At 29.3% G+C, this 23,274-nt stretch overlaps 1 protein-coding gene across 1 annotated transcript in view; it reads right to left on the reverse strand.

Moving 5' to 3' along the window:
- The window catches only part of LOC129988688 (cytochrome P450 4C1-like), a 29,569-nt gene that overhangs the window by 6,101 nt on the left and 194 nt on the right, over window positions 1-23,274 (reverse strand). Inside the window, exons 2-9 of the mRNA XM_056096963.1 lie at window positions 15,462-15,696; window positions 12,677-12,789; window positions 10,890-10,975; window positions 10,249-10,439; window positions 9,520-9,589; window positions 6,444-6,570; window positions 1,203-1,391; window positions 943-1,116 (exon numbers count right to left, since the gene is read on the reverse strand). Coding sequence (XP_055952938.1) covers window positions 943-1,116; window positions 1,203-1,391; window positions 6,444-6,570; window positions 9,520-9,589; window positions 10,249-10,439; window positions 10,890-10,975; window positions 12,677-12,789; window positions 15,462-15,690 — 1,179 coding nt within the window. The 5' untranslated portion in view covers window positions 15,691-15,696. The remainder of the gene's footprint in view (window positions 1-942; window positions 1,117-1,202; window positions 1,392-6,443; window positions 6,571-9,519; window positions 9,590-10,248; window positions 10,440-10,889; window positions 10,976-12,676; window positions 12,790-15,461; window positions 15,697-23,274) is intronic.

Genomic DNA, 23,274 nt, shown 5'->3' on the forward strand with positions numbered 1-23,274 from the left:
GAAATGAACTCCTCCAAAAGCAGCCCTACAGCAATAAATTTTATAAAATTATGCAGTGCTGTTACACCTATAACGCAGAACTCTTATAGTTTTTTTTAAACCAGAAAAGGTGCAGTGTTTTTATTCAAAGTTTTCGATAATAACTCAATCAGTAGATAAAATTCTATGACTTTTTATTAAATTATGCTCTTCATTTATGCATCAATTAAACGTATAATAATGTCAATGTTGAAATAGATTACATTAGGTTGAGGTAGATTACATTAGTTTATTAAATAAAGGGGTTACATTTGTTTGAAAATAAAGAATAAAATATTAAAAATTATGAAACAACAGACATTTCGTCTCAGATGTTCATTCTTATCGTGGTCCAATAGCAAATTTCTGAATGCTACAGATAGGTATACATTTTCAAATGCAAAAAATTAAATTTTATGTTAATTGAATCAATCAATATATGGATAAAATAGTTAGGAAATCTGAATTTTTATAATTGTAATCAAGTCCTACTAGTCATATACAGCAGTGTTTGACACACTTACATTAAAAAAATATGACTAAACCTCATTAAATAATAGAGAAATAAATTTCCTTATATTAATAATCCTTCGATTAAGTACCATGCATTAATTAATGAATCTTAATGTCATTGTCATTGAAATAGTCTAAAATCGTCTAAAACAGTAATATTCAAAGTTTTATAATTTAGCCAGTTTTTAACTTCTGCAAACATAAAAAATAATTATTTATGCCATTAAAGCAAGTTTTCTTATTGGAAGTTATAAGCTAATCTCTAAAGATTTAGAAATTAGATACTGGGTGGCAATTATAGAATACATCCTGTATAAAAACGTAAGGTTAAGGGAATGTGAGTTAAGATAATAACAGCCAATTATCTTTAACCAATAATCGAAGCATTTGATAATTCATAGATTAAATTACCTTGATGACGCATTCAAGATATTTCATTCGTGTCAAAGTTTCGCGTGAGATGCTATTGTTCTCTTCCATTTTAAATATCTTATCTATTTCTTCATGAACTTTTTTCTGAATTTCTTGGTAAACTCCTAAACAGTATAAGGTCCAATTTATTGTTACTGCCATAGTGTCATAACCCTGTGAAAAATGTAAAGTTTTAATTCATAAGTATCTTATAACTGTAATAATTAGCAATAAGATAAAAGATAGCTGATTTTTTTTACCGCAAACATGAAAGTATCTACTTCTTCTCTTATATCGTTTTCTGTAAATGTCGGATCTTTCAGATGATATTCCAGAAGTAACTCTAAAAACGGTTTCCTGTTTTGAAAATAGCTTCCTTCCATTTCCTTCTCTGATTTCGAATTCCCATTAACACCTGTTATCATTTCAATTTTCTTGTCTTTTATTACCTGTGGAGCATTGGCAATAATTATAATGTAATGTCATAAAGAGAGAATTAATCTGATACATAATTCTACATTATTTAAGTGCGGATAATATGACAATGGTAACATTGTTCAGTAATTTCTGATACAAGTATTGCGACCCTTTTTTACCAATGCCATAGCGAGTGTAATCGATATCTGGAGTTTATAATTTATATTTCATAAAGTTGCATGAAATATAGTGCTTTAACATCACTTGTCAAAGTAGGTGCTTCTGTAATCCCACCCCTTTTACTTCTTCCAATGCATATATGAAAACTTTTGCCTGGAATGTGGTATAAAAATTGAATTATGCATATTGTTCAATATTGAAAAATATCTTTTCATTTGTGTGATTTGTAATCCTTATGTGGATAATTTAAATTATCTTTCTATTTTTTAGGTTGATATACTAAGAAATTCCATTAAATAATAACTTGCAATTTTAGTTCTTTCTTTGAAGTGGTATTATTAAGAATTGTAAAATTCAATTTGAAAATAGCTTATATTTTGTGTTTTTTTTAGATATATCATGCCGGGATTAGTTCCCATTCCTAACTCCAGATGACTGAGCAGTCTCGTTGTCTTGAAAGTTATGCAGAAAAGATTTCTTGTTTGATTGGCAGTCAAGAAAAGTATACATTCACGTGGAGTGTGAGCGATCAACAGCTCGAGAGGAAAAGCAGAACAAATTTATTTCTACAATCACGCGGAATCTCAGCGAGTTTCTTGCAAAATTAGTGTTCGTACCACCTGCTACTTCCTGTTTTAATGTATGGTGTCGCCACCTATATCCAGTTAAAAATACTTCACTTTACCAGTCTACTCATACAGAGTAGACGCATTTTTACTTTGCTTGTAATTTTTGATAGTTTATTATGAGTGTTAATAGTAATAAATTTATTTTTATAATTAATATGGATTAAGTCCATTAATTTCAAATTGTTCACTATCACCGAATTTATTACTTCCTTTTATACCGCCAGAATGAGGCGTACCACTATAACATAAAATTAGTCCGTCCACGTACCGGAGAGATATCTTTATAAAATGTCGCTCATGGCTTTAAATCGTCAAAGAGGGGCATTTAAAACTAAAATTAATAAGTTTGAAACCTTCACCAAGAAATTTCAGCCTTCCGCTGACTCCAAAAATTATACTATATTGCTTAACACTAAGCTAACATCAGTCAACGATATTCTGCAAGGACTCGATCAAATAAAATGTGAATTATGTGCTCTGCCTGATGATGTGGATATAAAAGATGCTTTAGAGCTTACTATTGAATTGGAAGAAGATGCTCAAGAAATGAAAGTAAGCCTTCTTGTATATCTTTCCAAATATCAAAACGAAACGGAACCTTTTGCACTACTCCGAAAGCCAATATTAAAATACCTGACTTACCTTTGTCTACATTTAGTGGAAAATTTCAAGAATTTGAACTATTCAAATCTCAGTTTATGAATGTTATTGGAAACAATCCATCATTGGATGAGACTCAAAAACTTATATATATCTGAAAAGTTCTTTAAAACGCGAAGCAGCTTTAACTCAAAGTTATCAATATACTTTTGATTCTCTGTTGAATGTCATAGAAAATAGATACCAAAATAAACGAGTGTTAGTTGATATACACATATCCGAAATACTTTCGATTAATAAATTACGTAATGAAAATCCTACTCAAATTAGGTCATCAATTGATGCTGTTAGAAATCATATGCGATCTTTAAAAAATCTAAAATTTGAATCTAATCCTTTATCTGATACTATAATATTGCATGTGTTAAAAATAAATTTGATAAGGAATCTGAAAGAGTTTTTCAATTAAGTCTTACAACGATTGAAGTTCCCAGTTTAGAAAAACTCCTTTCATTTTTGGAATTAAGATGCTTGCAGCTAGAATCTGTTATCAAACCAGATTTCTCGGCAAAAAATAACCCAACAAAATGTAAAATAACTTCCGTTTTCAGTGGGAATAATAATCCGTCTAGAGTTAAATCTCTTTTATCCAAAAACAAACAAAATAAAAAATAAATGCATCATGAATGAATGTAATTTTTATCATCCCTTATATAAATGTGATAAATTTAAAAATCTTTCATTTTCTGAAAGGAAGAAAATTGTCAAATTAAACCATGCATGTGATCGTTGTCTGTCAACAAATCATTCTAATAATTGTCCCAGTTCTTTTTTCTGTATAAACTGCAAAAATAAAAATATTAACGCAATGCATAATATCTTACTATGTGAAGATAAATGTATTACTAATCAAAAAATAAATTCTCCTGCAGCGAGCGAAGCGTCTGAGTCATCTGTTACTTGGCTTCCAAAAGCGATTCTATTAGCAAAGGATTGCTTAATACTGCTATGATTTTTATTCATGGTCCAAAGGGGAAGATGGTATTTTGGTATTTTGGGGATTTTCTGGCGCAAGAGCCAAAATTGGTTAAAATGCGCCAGGCATATGGTTAAAAATTAAAATCAAAGACATCAAATGCCAAAAGATCAACAGTAGTTTCTAAAATGTGCGTTAAAAACATAGCAATATTGACAGAATTGTTTAAAAATTTGCAATGTAAGCAAAGAACAGAATTATCAAATATGCTGAAAAAAACAAATAGTTTTCAAGAAATTAAAAAGATTTGGATGGTGTATTTCATCCATCAAGTCACACAAGGTAACAGAGAGCAATTAAAAAAGTTCTGACGATGTGAATTAAAAGAAGGGCATTCGATCAAAATATGTTTCACAGTAAAATTAGTATGACAAGTGGGACATACGGGTGCGCTATCTCCAAAAATGAGGTGCTTATGAGTGAAACGCGTGTGTTCTATACGAAGGCGAGTCAATTTGAAGTCGATCTCTCGTTTAGGAAGAGCAGACCACAATCTAATGGTAGGTTTGATAGAATACAATTTATTATGAATATGCAGATCTCAGTTCCTCTGCTAAGTAGAAAAAAGATGTCTAAGTAATGTTTTCTTCGCATCACCATATGGTAATTCTTGTGATAAAGGTGAAGAAGCAGTTTCTGCGGCAAAATCAGCCGCTTCATTGCCATATATTCCCACATGACTTGGAACAAAGCTAAAAATTATATTAAATCCCTTACTCTTTAGAAGCTGCAGAGTAGTCAGTATTTCCAAGGCAAATGAATGCAATCGATTGTCATAGTGGCATAGTGCTTCCAAAGCACTCATGCTATCAGTGTATATAATAAAATTGCGTTCATTGGCAGATGAAATCTCCTGAAGCGCACAAAGAATTGCCAACAACTCAGCAGTAAATACAGAACAAAAATTATGTAAACGATAGCTCAGCGCCAAAGGGGAAGATAAAGCTTCGCTGCGTTTTTGATTCGGCTTCAGAAAATAATTATTTAACTGTGAAGGCAGCAGATAAGTTAGGATTAAATAAAATAAAAACCAACTCCACCTTAAGGTCTAAATAATTCTCTTTCAAGAATAAATCGTTTTTCAAAGGCAGCTGTTTCGAACTTTGATGATACATTTCACTTGAATGAATTTGACTTTTCCTCACTCCAGATATAATAAAAATGCATCCTTCAAAAAAGATAAATATTTCGAAACTTACAATTCCTACAAGTTGCATTCTTGCGATAAAATTTTTAACCAACCTTCAGAGATTTCTTGCTTGTTAGCAAATGAACTCTTTTTTGATCTTTTTGTCCAAACCAAATAAAATTGCCTAACTGTAACTTCAGATTAGTATAATCTAAATTTGGATTTATTGTCGCAGGATCATATAATGATGAATCTTGTTATCCAAATCATCGTTTCCTTTCAAAGGGTTTAAGTCACTTAGATGACACCCTACGTTCTTTTTGGGAAACAGAAAATATTTCCGAAGTGCAAACTAAATTTAACGATGAACTTTCATACTGTAGAAATCATTTTGAAAGAAAGCACGTTAAGGAACCTTGTGGTAGATATTCTGTTTCACTACCATTCAAACCAAATATTGAAGAAAATGTAAATTTAGGGGATTCTAGAACCATTGCGTCTAAACGTCTTGATCAACTCTGGAGACGTCTAGATCAACTCTGGAGACGTCTAGATCGTGATAAAAAATTAAAAGTTCTTTACACAGAATTTATTAAAGAATATCTTTCTTTATATCATATGGAAGAAGTGTTGGAATTTGATGAAATAAAATCTGATGATGGATTCTTTCTTCCACTCCACGGTGTACTTATGTCTGACAATCGCGCTTGTCCCTTAAGAATAGTTTTTAATGGCTCACAAAAAAACTACTCTAAATATCTCTCTTAATGATGTTCTGTGTAAAGGAGGTACAATTCCAAAAGACTTATAATGGTAAACGTACTTTTACTTTGCTTGTAATTATTGATAGTTCATTATGAGTGTTAATAGTAATAAATTTATGTTTATAATTAATATGGATTAAGTCCATTAATTTCAAATTGTTCACTATCCACGAATTTATTACTTCCTCTCATACCGCCAGAATTAGGCTTACCGCCATAACAAGTAGTTTATGAAGAAAATAATTTGTATTGTCTTGAAGAAATATTCGAGACAGTGATATGGAATTTCTTATCGGAAATTGTATAAAATTAAGGAGTGCTTCGATGTGAATAAGCGGTTGACTAGTCAAGAAAACTGTTTCCCGATTTTTCGTGGGTAGAAACTTCTATTTTTTTGCAAACAGTAGAACAGGGTATGAGCTCATGAACAGTGCAGGGATACTTGGCTAGGGAAATATCCCTTCTATTCGATATATCACTTCAGCGCGTATTGAATCTTGCATACTTTGAGCGATCCATTTCAATTGACTTGTAGCAAATATCAGAACAAAAGATAAAGAAATCAGATGGCTAGTTACATCCGCATTTTAGACGAAAAATTTAATATTGTAAGCAAACTGGTCAGTTGGTGCTTATATAATAATTTTAAGAAGAAAATTGTAAGTACATTTTATTTTAATTCAAAAATTCAGAGAATAAATTTAAATATTAAAATTCAATAATAAGGGTAGAAATGGTTGGACTACCTGCTTACTTAATCCATGAACAATTTCAATGCTAGTGTTGAACTTTCTCCCGTGTGAAGTGAAGTTGAAGATGATGTCAGGATATAGCCATGGTCGCATCATCCGGTATACGTAACTATCTGTGATTCTAATGAAATAATAATTATATATTTAAGTAATAAAAGAAAGTAAACAACGTTCATAAAAACATGTTCAAATGGATTTTTATGAATTTTGAGAAAAATGTGTCAAAAATATAATTTAGAAGCTGAAAACACAACTGATCATATAACTTCAGCTTTAATATGTATTTTAGTTAAATTAACGTCTCGTTCTAAAGCAACAATAGGGCTATTTTGGGATGTACCACGTCATTTTGAATCGCGGTCAGATGACGAGAGTGACTCCAGAGCTGGCGTCGCCTTCTCCAAGCATCCACAGCACACCAGCTGGAGGAGGTTTGGCACCGATGAATTTAATGTGCATCAGGGCCGCCACAACAGAGAAATGCTATCTAGAAGGCACTGTAATTTGGAAGAAAAAAAAACACCTTTCATTTGCTATAGCTACCCAAAAGATATTTGTTGATCACATTCGACTTACAGTTAGGCAGTATGCTATCAATAGATTTTTTTCGTCTAGTTAGATTTATGATTGCAAATTTATTTCAAAGAGAAAGTATATATTCTTCGATAACATTGCAAGGCCTTTGATGACATGATTGATGCTTGTGTGACGTCTGACATATCACATAACTCTAAGGTTGAGATTTATTTGAAATAATAGATGTTTTTTTCGAAAACGGAGATATGAATTGCAATACAGCTTGTAAGTTAATATACGTTTTGTAACGAAAAAGGGATCAAATAATCGTCAGCAAACAAGCTAGTATTGGGCTGTTGTTACTATAACACTTGCCATAGACAAGCCAGCAATTTAAACTGAGTTTGTGCAGTAGCTTCTGAGAGTAAAAGGCCCCTCAGCATCCGAGGGCAGAATTCGGATTTTTAGTTCAAATGAAGACGACATTCACACATTAGTTTGCACAACCCCTTTTTACAGGCGGGCTCTTTTACACGATTCACAGATAGGACACAGGGTAAAGAACATCGATGCCGAAATCAGGACTCGAACCCGGGAAGCCTAGGTCATGGGAAAAGCGCGCTACGTGTAGGCCAGCACGCCGGCAGCGAGTATTGCAGGAATTCTAATTAAAATGTTTATTGCATTTTTTTTTTCGCCAAGGTTTCTTTTTTTTTTTTCATTTTGAATTCATAATTTTTAATTGAATATTTAATTTCTCTTTCTATAGTTTTCTATTTATGGATTTTAGCTTCTGAATTTATATTATAAAATGATGCAAGATACATCATTGTGAAAATAAAATCCATTTTATAAAACACAGACTCAACATTAAACAGTTAGAGTCAATTCAATTAATCCGTTCTTTGAGTAGAAACATATTTCAGCATTAAATTTGCATCAGGAGCAATTGATGCCATCAAAATTATCAATTGGTTACTGACTTTATTACCATATAAAGCAGATATTATTCGGAAAATGTTGTTCAAGTATTACCTTTAGATATAGAACTACACTGATCCGATCCATCTATGTTTTATTGCTTATTATACAGCAATTAAATTGTTATTATACTCTTAATTCAGCTTTCTGGCAATGTTTAGCATGATAATAGGAAATCTAATTTCTTTTAAATTATCCAAATAGGAAATCGGATTTTAAACCATAATTTCCATGATTTTCGCATTTTCTCTTGAGCGTGAGATGCAATTATTACTTCCCCCCCAAAAAAATCTTTTTTTCTTTATCATAACACAGAAAACTTCCTAATTCAATCTTTATCTCACAAAAATGAAGATGAATGAGTGTTTTAAAACAATGTTATAATCCGTTTCCCTTGAATTCATAATTATTTTCCCCCTTAGAAGCGATGAATTCGATGATCATTGTTTTAGTTTCTACTTTACATTTTATTTTCGCTTTTAAAATTGATTTACCATTTATATTTATATAGATTTACCATTTATATAAACCGGATTGTTTTTACGTATCATATTATCATTAATACAGTGTTTCTTGATGATTAAATAACATTTATGTAATAGAGAGTAGCCTCAAAAAATGTTAGCTAAGAATAATACGATTTCTTTGTGTAAAAAGTATTGGCCAGCTGACCCATCAAAAATATATACTGTGATTAATAATATCATTTTAATTTCATATGCATAACTTGATGCTCATGTTTTTTTCTAACAATTTTTTTTTATCCTATCAAATTGCTAGAAACATTAAAGTCTTGTACGTGTACGTGTGTGTGTGTGTGTCCGAGCGCCTGCTTTTTGTGCATGTAAGACAGCAGGTATTCCTGAGTACATGAGTCAAACGGCATGTATATAAACTCGGAATACACACTTAAAAGTTGTTAAGTAAATTTTAATTAATTTAATTAAAAATTAAACTGATTTTTATCTTTTTCTCAATAATTTCCGAAAACATTATATTGCACAAAAAACTAATTACACGCCATTTCAAAATATATTTTTTTAAAAATTATTAACTTTAAAGCAGAGCAAATGTTTGTCAAAGTTTCTCAGTTTTTTTAAAAATAAGTTTTTGCTTAATTTTTAACAATAAATAAGATTGTTACTCTAAACTATAAACCACTTTCATCATTTTTTAAAATATTTAAACGTGTGATTTCGTGTGAAAGAAAATTTCTATATAATTTCTGTATATTTTTACAAACGAATTGAAAAAGAGAAATTTTAACATCACAAAAAACAGAAGATAAGCAACTGTACATTTACGTTTTTATTAGTGCTATCTTGTCATAAAACTGGTGTCCATTAGAAATGCTCATGTACCGTAAGAGCAGAACATATGTAAGGCAATTTCGATAATATAGCTTTAATTCCTGTCACAAGGCATGAAGGTATGTCTAAATGATTTAAATTTTTTATTTCATAGTTTCAAGAAAATCAACAAAAAGAAGTTTTTTATAAGTATGTAATATATTTTAAAGGAAGATGTATATATAATAAATCAACTGGAGAATATAAAATTTTTCGAAACTTACTCATGAATTGCTTTACAATATTCCAAGTTTTCATCATTTTGAGCATTAATGGAAATTCCCATAGCACTCTCTGAAATAGGTAGTAAACAAAGATACCATTTAATAAATGTAATAAAGACATTTATTTCTAATTTATTATTGCAAATATTATGGCATTATTATAAAGAAAGTCTTTCAGATTAACATATATTTAATGTAATAAAACGGTACTTTAATTTGAAATTAATTCTTAAATAAGGTGATGATGATTTTCTGAAAATATTAAGAATATATATTGCCATTGAAAATACACATTTATAAAATTTTAAAACTCAAGAAGTGTTTAATAACAGCATCAAGGAAAATCGAAACAACATCAAAAATGAGTGTAAGATTGATCCAAAACTCTTAATTTTATATGCATGAAATGAGTAAAGGTAAATAAATGTTAAAAAATTTGAAACAATTGTGAAAAAAAAAAAGAATATTCTTATACCTAATATCCAGTAAAGAATTTTAAAAGGACATTCGTTAAAAAAGGAAGTTAATTGCGTAAAAGAAAAGTTATAAATAAATTTTATAAAAAAATTAAATAATAAAAAATTAAGAAAAATAATTAATTATTTTTTTAAAAAAATAAATAGTTTTTATTTTCTTATTTTTAAAAAAGTGAATAATATACCTAAAGTAAAATTTTCAGAGAAATTAAATGCTTGTCCGAAAAATATATTATTTTTTTTGGTTACTCACGGCATACGGCATCTAATGTACAGGTAGATATAAGTGGCAGAGCATCTATCCATGGTTCCTGAATACGGAGCTGTAATTTTGAAACCAAAATTTCGGACTGCTCTTGGAACACAGGAATGAAATTCTCCAGAATTGAAAAATGGAATGTTGGTGTTAGCAGCTTCCGATGTTTCCGCCATTTTGCGCCTCCACTGGAAAAATTAATTCTAGATTACTTAGCAAATAGGTTTTATTTTTAATATGACTTGACTTGGGAAAAAACGAGACTACTGATATAAAAATTCTGTGTGCGCTTCATATAAATTATATTTGCTATTCATAAATTATATTTAGCGAGCCGTATGAAACTAATCCATATTTTGTTCTAATTGCACTTGAGAAATAATCTAGATATTAACTATTAGTTCACATTAATGGAATTGATAATATAATTCGATTTAACTAGACAAGATCTAAAATAATACATTTTTCTTCTCATCTTAAATAAAACAATATGTTTCTTTGAAAAATTTAGTTTTAAGAATAGATTATTTTGTTTAATTTTCATCCCTTTTCTTCATAAGCCGATAAGAAATATAGTTATCATTTTTTAAAACAAATATTTGATTAATAAACAAAAAAAAATATTTCCATCCCCAAACCTTGTAACGAGTCCAGTACCCAGCCAAGGAACCATAAGCTTATATTCGCTGCTTTTCTCAATAAGATCTTTATCACTTAATAAAACCTGCAATATAAGGTTGATTAGAATAAACGGATGGAATAAAATATGAAGTAAAAAATACTTATAATGTGTATGACATTTTTGTTAGTAATTTATGCTGTTGTTTGAAATATGTCTCCTGTTATATTAAATTATTTGTAAAATTAACCGCATTAAAAAGAATCACAATTTAAAAATTACTTTTGGAAATTGGGCTATTCTCGAAACGGAATATGATTTGTGCATATTAAATCGATTTAGGTTGTGCTGTATCCACAAAAAAATTGCAATTTTTCTTAGAAAACAATATAAATATATTGGTTTCTTAAAGAATTAGTTTTTTAAAAAGTAAATCAGGAATATTCCGTGATTCCGTAATTTTTTAGCTCAAAGTCACAAATCGGTGTACCTCGAAAAAATAATACTGAAAAAGAATATTTGCAAAGTGCTCGAATGTGAGTGTATGTTCCATAATTACATTGAGCTTATTTTCATTTTAATATGCATAAAATGAAAATAATCTAATAATCGCCATAGAACTTAAAAATCAAAAATATGTATATAATATTTATAATTGTAATAATCATATTAAAATGTATAATAGCATAAATAAGTTATAAATAAAAATGAGTTTAATCAATTCATAAAAAAAGATGAAAGAAAAAAAGCATGATTTGATCCTTGATCTTATTGATAATTCGAAACCCTCAATGAATGAAACTTTCCTTCATAAAATTAATTTAAAATAGGATTCCTCGTTCCATAGCGTAAAATATTGAAACAAATTTATAATAATGAAATGCAGCAATTATAATACATCTTTTTTACAAGAAAGTTGTTTTTGCTTACACTTTGGGATTTGATGAAAATCAGACGAAGCTTTAACATAAAATTGTAGCGCTTATAAATGTTCCCTTGTCAGTATAATTCTTTTCAACTTTAATGCAGCAATTTAAACAACTATTAGCATCTCCCTTAATTCATTGGAATTTTATGAAATATTAGCCAGTCTTTACGATTGATGCACAATGCAACTCCTGGCTATCCTTATATTTATGCTGAAATGTTATTACAATATTTTCTTCTCATATCGCAGTATGAGATATTTACCAAAGTTTCCGAGTACTTTTTAGATTTGTTATTTTTACAATTATCGTATCTTTGTTCTGGAATTAGGGTACATCATTTTCATAGATTTTTTATTTTGAGGCAGTAGAAACTGATCAGTTTTGACTAAACATTTAATTACAATGTAAATAATTTTTAAAAAGAAGTATAATTTTTCTTATATTACAGGTTTATATGGTGCTAGGTGTTCAAGTATTTTGGTATTACAGGTAGTACAGATATTGTAGGTGATTGCAGATATTATGGTATTGTATTTGCTGTTGATATAATTTCAAATGCCTTTTAGTAAATTGTATTCGATATATACATATAATTTTGAACAGAGCTATTATTTTATTGATTTTGCTTTCAGTAATAAATTTTATAAATAAGTTAGTAAAATTTGCACTGACATTTTGACCCCATTCTATATTTAGAGAAACACACTAGTTGCAATGTCATAATTAAGTTCCGAAACATCAAGAAATACTTTATTTATTTAGTTCCTTTTTATGAAAATCTCATTTGATACGTATTTCTTCTAAACCTTCAAAAACTGTTAAATATTTCGAATATATTTAACAGAATATTACGATATACGATATTACATTTTCCTACCTGTACAGTTTCCGGTTTGTAGAATACAATTGCTTGTTTAAACAGAAGAGTTCCTCGCATCACACCTTTGGTTCCATATAATAGACAAAGGCCCCACAACCACTGAAATATCACTATAATACGGAAAAACACATAAAATCGGCAAAAATGAAATATTCTTGCTTTACTTCCGAATGACAGGGATGATTTAAAAAGATACACGGCAAATGAGTTCCAGTTTGACCAACTAAAATTACTTTTAGGATAAATCGATCCACATGTGAAAAAGTTGCAGATAATTTTTTTTTTTTAATTTATGTAACTAACTAACCGATTAACATTAAATTTTATTAATGAGTTTAAAACTGTAAAATGAAAAATATGTGCTAAGGTTGAATTGTCAGTATCAAAACTGTTTGAATGAAAATTATGTAACAGAAATTGCCTTCAGAAATTTTTGGAAAGATGGATCGATTAGAATTAAATGACATAATCACGCCACTCAATACTTTGAAATGAAAAGTATTGTAAAATTGAAGTGTATTTAATCAAATTATTTGAAAAGAAATTTTGAATATCTTATTATAACAAGTTATTTATTTTCTCAGAGGTGTACTAAGATGATTGATTTTCTCAATAACGTGCGAAATATTAAAGCAATAAATGAAAAATGGTAACATACGAAATACATTAATAAAGAATTTTTAAAAAAAGTATCATTATGTTGTTGGGTAAGGAATGCGATTGACTAAGGAATATATGAACATATGCTCAAAATGTCTCAAGAAATTTTGATGAAACTTAATATCCATGATTCTCATTGTTCGAAATTGGAAATGAAATATCAAGAATGAAAACAAATCCTAATCAAAATTAAAAACTCATTAAAATAATCGAAATTGATAAATTTGAATAAATTTTATAGACCTGTTCTATCTTTGCCAAAATTAAGATAGAATAAGGTTTGCAAAAATCTTTCAACTACCAGAGAATATTGGTTTGTAAATTATTTTATTAAAATTTGTGAAATATCCTATATATATAAATGCATTAAAGTAAGGCACTGGTATATATATATTGCCTATAATAACTGCAACTTCTTTTTTGAACTGCAGTCACTCTAGGAGTATAATGGTATAATGAAATTTTTATTGTCCATTGTGTATGAGACTTCCTTTGTATTTAAATGATTATTTACGGCAATGTGAAATTAATGATAATATTATTATTTTATAAGCAAAATCTTTATGGCGGAGCCTTCATGATATTTTTCAAGAATAATAGAGTTTTAAACCCTTTAACCGTCGTGCCAATTAGCAATGCTTGCTTTGAACTGCCGCATGTCAATAAAGAAAGGTAATGAAATAATATTTTACGACATTATAAATGTCTTATAATTTCCAAATGAGAAATAGCGTTAAAAGAGAATATTGACCCATAAAGTCAACAGCCATTTCCGTTTGATATGTCGTCAACATCATCAATTTTGATCTTATTCCTAACATCAAAGTTACTTAAAATATTTATCCGATGAGTGTATGGTGAGAGTTTCTGTAGAATAGAAAACGGATAACTATGCTTTATTCATCAATGAGAGAAAAAGCCTATAATAAAGGCAACTAAATATATGTGCAACCAAAATATACATGAGAGCGCACATGCAAAAGTCAACAACATACATAAGTCAAATAAAATGATAGCACAATATAGCTTATATCTTAGTTAGATACCTTGTTTTTCGGTATTTTTTTGCAAGGAGAGAATTCACTCACTGATTGTCTGTGTATGAATTGCAGAATTCAACAACATACATTAGTTGAATCTTCTCAGAAAGCATCCGAAGACAGAATTCACTCATTGACTGCATGTGTGTGAGTTGCTGAATTCAACAACTTGCATTAGTTGAATAAAATGATTCGCAATATCGTTTATACCCTAGTAAGAAACCTTGCATCTCAGTAACCTTCCAAAGAAAGAATTCACTCACTGACTGCCTGTGTGTGGCTTATATGTGCGCCTTCGCTCGTATAGTTTCCTTAAAAGGTTATGGACGTTTCTAAAAGTATCGCACTTTTCGAGTCAGAATAGAGATACTATTAAAATCACTATATTTTCAAAAGCCTTCACATTTATGGCAAAATTAATATTAATACGCCAAATTAATTCCAAGTTTGGCTAAAAGGCGTGAAGATTCTATTGATTCGCAGCATGGATTGCTCTCCAATAAATCAGGAGGAAAGGTGAAAAGTTCGTATTTCTATCTGTCTGATTCTTTAAAACAAATTAAGAATGATTTTCTTAAAACTTTTGATTAAATATCTCACCAGTTCTTCCAATTCCAAATGTATCTCTGTTACTTAAATCTTGAAAATTCCCAAAGGTTCGAAGATCTGAGGAAAGAGTACAGAATTTAAAAGTTGTATTTTGATTCGAATGTAATATCATAGGTACGTTGTAACATGAATTCCGGTTTCTAGTGGGTTCTTCAAATATTGCCGAGAATTATTGAAAGGAAAGAGGAACTGCTCATTACATTTGAAAAAATATACCCCGTGTCTGTTTGTATAGGAAAAATGTATCAGAATATCCAAAATACATAAATACACAATACCAAAATACACAAAAGTTTTTTTAAAAATATTAATCGTTTTAATGCTATACATTTTCAAAAATCCAATTTCAATATACATGAAAATCTTTAATATATTTAGAATACCCTGTATTTTGTAAAATCTCTTTAAGAGGATAGAAATTATGTAATAATTGTTATGTGATTGCGTTTAAAATTATGAGTATTGGTACTTACATGCCAGGGGTGGACAGTTAGGCGTACTTTGCTTGTATGTAGAAATTATTATTGATAAGTAGCGCAATGAATGGATGCCTTTAAGGGCTGGTACTGAAGACGATTGAACCATCAAATATTTCCGCACTCCATCTCTGATGTAATGTAGAATTTTATAAATAATTAGGATTACCAAACAGGAGAGTGCTATTTTTAAAATGAATAACCATTCATTCCACCAGAGAATCATTTCCAACTATGAAAGAATTTTTCATTTCAAATTGAAAGAAATGTAAAATTCAATAATACTTAAAGTAAAAATATTTTAAATACTTGTATCAGTAATTATAGAGCTGTAACTTTCAGAAAAAAACTGCAAATGGTTTGGTGAAGAGTAATAGGGATATGACAATAGGGAAATAAGCCTTATGGTAAGTAAAGAAAGCGCCACTTGCATAAAAACATTTGAGAAAATGTTATGAATTATATTTATATAAATTACTCTGATATCCCTACATTTGGCTATAAGGTCAAAGCAATTTTCAAATAATAATAAATAAAAGCTGAAAGAAATTCAGTATTTGACATCAATTGTGTTTCTTCGAAATTCAAAACAAACTCCTGCAGAAAAGATGGCAAAAGTTGCTGAGGTTCTTAAGTGATATCACTGACTCTCCGAGAAACTCGAAGGCACACGCATGATAAATATTGAAAGACCTGACCGCCACAACAGCAACCCTGGAGGGATTTGTGGTTGAGTCCTAAGTGGATCCTGTGGTTGATCACTGGCCGTGGTACATCCCTTCCCTAAAGAAGTACATCCCATTATTGATGGGAGGAGCCATCAATCCCCCACATACGTCCCCCACATTTTCGTGTATCTCCTGGGTGATGAAATCCAACCACCACCCTGCTGGAAGCATTTCATCCTCATTCCGTGGCGCCCACCCCCGGAGGGTTGCTGGGGTACGATCTTCACGTTCTGTACCTTTTCGCTTGTCATGGTGGCCTGCCATTTAAATGATAAGGGTTAAAACTAAAATGACTTCGACAACTAGTAACAATGACCAGCAGACATTCCATATTTATTATTCTTTTTATTTTGCTATAGAATCTAAATTTTAAAAATTAATTTGCCTAAATATAATTGTTGTTAAATGTGTTGCTTACATTGCTGCTCTTTTACAATCAATCAATCAATAAATAAAATAATAATTCTCAAATAAGCCAGAAATAAGGAAAATGAATCCTATTTAATTATTTTTTTTATATCCCGAGGGTCTTTAATAGTTCTGGCATCTTTTAAAAAAGATAAATTTTTCTGTCGAAAGTTAAAAGAAATGCAAAGTGTAAAGAAATGCAAAGAAATGTAATAACAGCAAGAAGTAGACATCAAATAAAGGTATAAAATAAAAAAGTTTTAATTATCCATTAAAATAATTAACTTATTTTAATTAATTTCATGAGGAGTTTCTCCACTTTCTTCGGGTTTCTGACATCAGACCTTGTCTAATGTTGTAAAAATAAAACTGCAAAAATTAATGGTGAAAAATTCGGTAAATAAGGTTTTAAAATGTTATAGAACTTATAATTCATTATAGAAAATTGTTGAAATAATGAATTCGAACCAAATGATTTCAGAGTTAAAAAGAACTGATGTAAGCTGTATATTATTAAATTAAGAAGCTGAAAATATTTAAAATTCTGAAACTACATATAGAAATTTCTGCTCATGATTCTTCCAAGTAATAGCATTCTGATATGCAAACTGCATCTTAGTTAAACAAAAAAATACATAAACTAACATTACAATTGTCTCTGTTTTTACTGTAGATAATAAACAAGAAAGATAACTTTTCATTAATTATTTTTTCTATGTCGATGCACTTGAGAAGTGTAAAGACAAAAGTCTGATTTAGATGTATATGCCGATTTTTACCAATAATGAATTAACAAACTGGACAAGAAAAAGATCGTTAACTTTCAATTTTTTTATTGCTATACTAAATGCATACTGACTTTTTATTCTAGATATATAAAAATCTTCATTATACAGAAATAAATAATAAAGAATATATTTTTTTCTTCATAAGTGTCTGACTGATATTTCCTTGCACTTTGTAATGTACATCTTTTGCAGAAGAAAACATGATTAACCGCATTTTTAAAATTAAATTTTTAATTTCTTTTGCTTAAACTGCACAAAAACAATTTTAACTTTTATCAAAGACAGCACAAAATACTCTCTAGAAAATGACATATCGCACAAGTAGAAAGGTTAAAGATACTGTACTCTGAAGCAAAAGATTAAAAATATGAATTATTTGCTAGTCTGAATCAGCAGAATGACTGAAAAAGAACAATTTATTTTTCAGTTGAATAGCTTGAGCAAAAATAGCAAAAGGCCCAGTGTCGATTACAAATTGAAATTACAAGCATGAAGCTTTAATATGTCATTGCTAAACTTATCAATAATGAAAGAACTGTGCAAAGCAACTCATTTAATTACAGCCAAATTACATTATGGAGACAAAATATTTTGGTCTTGGAAATGTGATACATTTTATGTCATAAATGTCTCTAATTTCTTTAATACTGTGTTCTGTTTGGAGCTTTCAGTAGCAATAAAAGAACATTTAAACATTCGAGACGAGCTTGCACAAAAGCTGTTAGTTTATACAGTTTTTGATTCTTTTAAATAAAAAAAACCATAAAATTTTACTTACCATTTTCGACTTGAACTAGATAAATTGAATGAATATGTCTAAATCACTACAACGTGAAGAGCTTTTATGCTAAACAAACTATTACTTTTTAAACAGATAAAAGTTCAAGGCTGACTTTTGATTTAAATATGAACAATGAAACAATAGAGATTGGCCTTGATTTCAAAATACTAAAAAATTCTTCCTGTAATGTGTTTTCAATTCGTAAGGTATTGAGACAAAAAAAACATATTTTTGAAATTTTAGAAAATGCTAATTTTTTTACATAATATACATAAGTAAGGATGGCAAACATTAGATGAAACAAATTATTTAAAGATTTTATATTTTGAAATTCATTTGAGATTCTTTGATTATAACTTCTTATTGATAGCTTTTTATATAGTCACTTCGACATGAAGAGTTTTTATACTAAACTAACTATCATTATTTTTTTAATAGATAATAATATTTAAAGGCTGAGAGCTGATTCAAATATGAACAAAGAAACAATAAAAATTATTATTGACCACAAATATATTAGTGAACTCGTCCTGTAAAGTGTTTTCCATTTGAACAATATTGAGCAGCAAGCATGGTATGAAAATTTTTAATGATGCTTATTATTTTTTTATACAAGGTACGCAAGTAAGGTCAAACACTATGTAACAAATTATTTTAAAAGCTTTATACCTTTATGTGCATTTGCGATCCTTTGATTATAAGTACTTTTTTATAACTTTTTGTTTAGTCATAATATTTATCAAAATCATTCAACTATTTTGTTGATTTTAGCAGTTGAAATATTTTATTAACTCTTTGGCTATAAGAATTTGCCTCGCATATAGGACAAGCTGGGACGATAAAGAAAGCGAAATTCGAAGTTATTTTCTGTTCAATTTTCATTTATTAATTAAAGCCCATTCAAATTATTTAATTAATAAATTTTTTTATGTTTAATTTAATTATTTAAGTGAAGAATTTTAAGACATTGTCTATTTATAATAAGTTATATTAAATGTCTTGCGATAAAAGAAAGATACATTATCTAACCAATTAACATAACAATAATTCTACATCAGAAATTCGATAAACGAAACAAATAAAGAGACTCCTTTTATCGCACAGACTTGTGGGACGTGGTGGTCTGATGGTAAAATCTTGGCTTCGCTATGAATGCGCCTGATTCCATAAAAAAACTACTGATTAAGAGAATCTAATTTACGCTAAATCATTCGGTGCCAAATGTCTTACCTATGGGCAGTGCGGAACTGCCCATAGGTAAGACATAGGTGGAGGGGGTGACTGCACAGAGGTTACTTTTGCCATCCGACCCTATTCAAAATGATATAGCCTGTTCCAAAATAAGGCTTACGTACCTAGAAAACAAGATGCTAATGTTAGGTTCTAATATTTAATATATTATCAGAGGGGCTATGTATAGCACCGTGATCTAAGCAAAAATGTTCTGCTTCAAAATCTGTCTGCAAGTTCAAAATTCTGTTCTTCTTCATTTCCCCTTATGTTTTCTGTTTGGTTGTTTTTTCTCTTATATTCCCCTCTTATTCTTTCTTCTCTTTTCTTATTTTATTATTTAATATGTTCGTTACATTTTTTTTCTACTATTTCTTTTAAAGTTTATATGTTAGGTTAGAACATAATTGAAATCGTAGGGAATGATCTATCTTTGAAAGCGCATGTACATAACAAAGAATTAGAATCAAATCAAAATATTATTCCCATTTTATATATATGTTACGGCCAAAGCTCGAAATTGGCTAGTTCGCAAATTGGCCGGCCAATTCGCGAACTGGCCAACGTTACTGCAAACTTATCGGCCAATGTCCGATCTTTCTTTGATTTCGGGCTTTGGCCGGCCAATTCGCGAAGTGGCTTGGACGATCGGCCAAAGAAGGAAGAAAGAATCAAGAGCAGATTGTTTTACACACTGCTAAAAATGAAGTATTTAAAAATGAGTACTTCTGTGTACTGTTTTTTTTTAAGTACAATTGTTTCAGAAACGAGTTCTAATATAAGTGACACCTCTGAGTTAAAAATAAGCTTGTAATATATAAAAATATGATTTCGTGTTATTCTGTTCTCATATTAAAGCCATAATAGAAATTATTCAGTGAACGTATATGTTGTAACAACTTGATAGCCTGAAGATTAGATTTGCGCTCGTCAAAATGAACGAATTATATCTTCAGCAAAAGCGTTGCGTAACGTGTATGAATAAAAAGTCAAATTGAGTACTCAGTTTTCAATTACCTTTAAGGGTGATCCTTAGTCTTTTTCTGCTCCATGGAGCTAATGTTAAAGATCCCTGATCACATTGTCTCCCGAAATATCGCTTCAAAAATATGATTTTTTTTTTGCAAAGTCAAATAGTAAATATAAGGGCTCATTAAAACAAATATGTAGGAAATATAGTTTTGTTATTAATATCATTTAAAGACATTTCTTTGTTGGCGCCATCTGTCGAATTTCACCTACAACATGACCTTATTTATACTTTATACATAAATGTCATTATATTTATTTACCACTAGCCACCATTGGTGACCAGCCGGTTCACCAGTATTAATAATCGCTAAAACTTTCAATTAATGTAACCTGTTCACTTAGTAGCTTTTTCTGAAAAATATTTTTGAGCTTCATATTTTGGTAATTATATGATTTAGTCATACTTTTTTGTAGGCCTTAAACAGTTCTGTTCATTGTACTACTTTCTCTAATGTTCTGTCAGTATCCATAAAATTTCTACTTTAAATTAAAGTGGAAATGTTAAACTGAAATCAATATAAAAGCTTTTTATATTGAAGCTAACCATGTCTTTTTTTAAATATGAAAATTAAAATCAGAGTCGTTTGGCAGTGAAATTATATGTGCACTGCAGAATAATTTATATAATATCTTAAAGAATTATTCAACAAAAATTTCTTTAATTCATCGTAAAATTAATTTTTTACTTTCAAAAGATTTAAATGATGTAAATAAAAATATTTTATTTTATTTCAGTCAATAAATGAACTTATGAAAAAATTACGAATTTTAAATTTTACACGGTGTTTTGGTCCCAAGGAATCATATTCTGCGAAATACTCTTGACACTTCAACTTTTAAATAAATAAATAAACGTCCCAATCTTCTGCGATGAATCTGACCGATTTATGAAGTTTTTATGCATCAATTTTAGAACAATCAACATTTTCATAATCACAGGCCAATCACTGTCGAGAAATCCAGGCAGAAGATAAGCGTATCTTCATTGAGACAATTGGTGAAGTAGTTTAAAATCGCCATTTTTTATAGAAGAGTGATATTGAAATTTTATAAATCAGTCAGTTTTAGTGATTGATTTAGTTAGTCGGAATTCAACAATTTTTATTTAAAATATTGGTGTCTCAAGAATATTTTGTTAAATATGATTCAACGGGCAGAGAACCTATGTAAAAATTTAAAATTCCCGATTCAGTGGAGCATTTATTGACTAAAGTTATACTAAATATAATTATTTAGTTCCTTTAGACCATTTTGTTAGCAAATGTATGCCCCAAATTAGCCGATGGTCGCTGATTAGAATGATTATAAGTAAATTAAACTATGTTTGTCTTAAATTAAATTGTTTTATTAAATTAATAATATAGGTATTGTCAAAGCTCATAGAAAACTTTTCCTTCTTTTACTTTTCAGAAAATATCATATTTCATTTTTTTTTTCATTTTATACAGACACCTGCCGAAAATTACAATTTAATTTATTAAATTTGCAATAATAGTTCATTTATTTTTTAATTTACACACGTTGATAAAAGCGTTTTTTTTTTTTAATTTGACGTGCTCGTTCAGATTAAATTTTATTTTTATTTTGAGCCAAATATATTATTGAAAAATATGATTAAAATATTTCTTTAAAAATTCATTAAAAATCTAAGCATAATTTATAAATTAAAACATTGGTATCATTAAAAAGACAATTTTTTGAGGTTTAATTTTAAGCAGAAGTCGATTTTGTGCTGTATTATTTTCTGGGTATAGCGACAAAACGCCGAAATTACGCTAATTAAAATTGTAATTAAATATTTTTAAAAAATCGCTCCACGGTGCACATTTTCGACCTCCAAGGTATACATATGTCAAATTTGATAAAAGTATATCAAACGGTTTAGACTGTAGACCGCCAACACACGCACACACACACATACACACATTCGCGAAATGGCCAGCCAAAGTAGAAAATACAGTATTAATTGCAAGTATTTCGGACTTTGGCCAAACCTCTTGGCCAGTTCGCGAACTGGCCGTACTTCGAGCTTTGGCCGTAACATATATATATATATATATATATATATATATATATATATATATATATATATATATATATATATATATATATATATATATATATATATATATATATATATATATATTAGACAGAATTCTTACAAAAGTTTCAATAAGTTCAAAAACTTAGTGGAACTTTTATAAAAAATCTTTTTTAGCATACTTTTGAATTGAGGAGGTAAATGGGATATTAAAGCCTGGTGAAGAGGTCATAAAAATGTAGGCATTGCAGTAAATATTTGTTATTTGTTAGGGCATCTTCAAATCTTAATCCAAAAATCATTAGTACACATATGAAGGACTAAATAGATTTCTTATGACTTCAATAACTATTAAACAAGAATAACTAAAACACAATAAAAGTAGTGTTGACATATCAAAAAAAATAATTTACACAAAACTACAAAACGAATTTTACAGCAACGAAACAACACAAACGAATTTTATTGTGTTGTATTTAAATTACAACACAAAACCAATTTTACAACAACAAAAGCAAGGTCAAGATGAGCACTTCTACTTGACTAATGGGGTGTGATTTAAAATCTTTCTGCTAGAGAATAGATTTATTCCTGCAAGATAAAAAATTTCCCGGTACTACCGTACTTCTCTTATTATGCATGCACTCCACACTTATGTCTGCTGGTAAGTCGATTAGTGAGTTATTACCAGCTGGTCCCGTACATTTCTCAAACATTTGGTCATTGCTATGGTAAAACCTTCATATAGATAGTTCATCAGTAATTATCTGAACGTCGTATAGTTTATTATACATTTATTAAT

The sequence above is a fragment of the Argiope bruennichi genome, chromosome 10, assembly GCF_947563725.1.
Source record: "Argiope bruennichi chromosome 10, qqArgBrue1.1, whole genome shotgun sequence".
Lineage (NCBI taxonomy): Eukaryota > Metazoa > Arthropoda > Arachnida > Araneae > Araneidae > Argiope > Argiope bruennichi.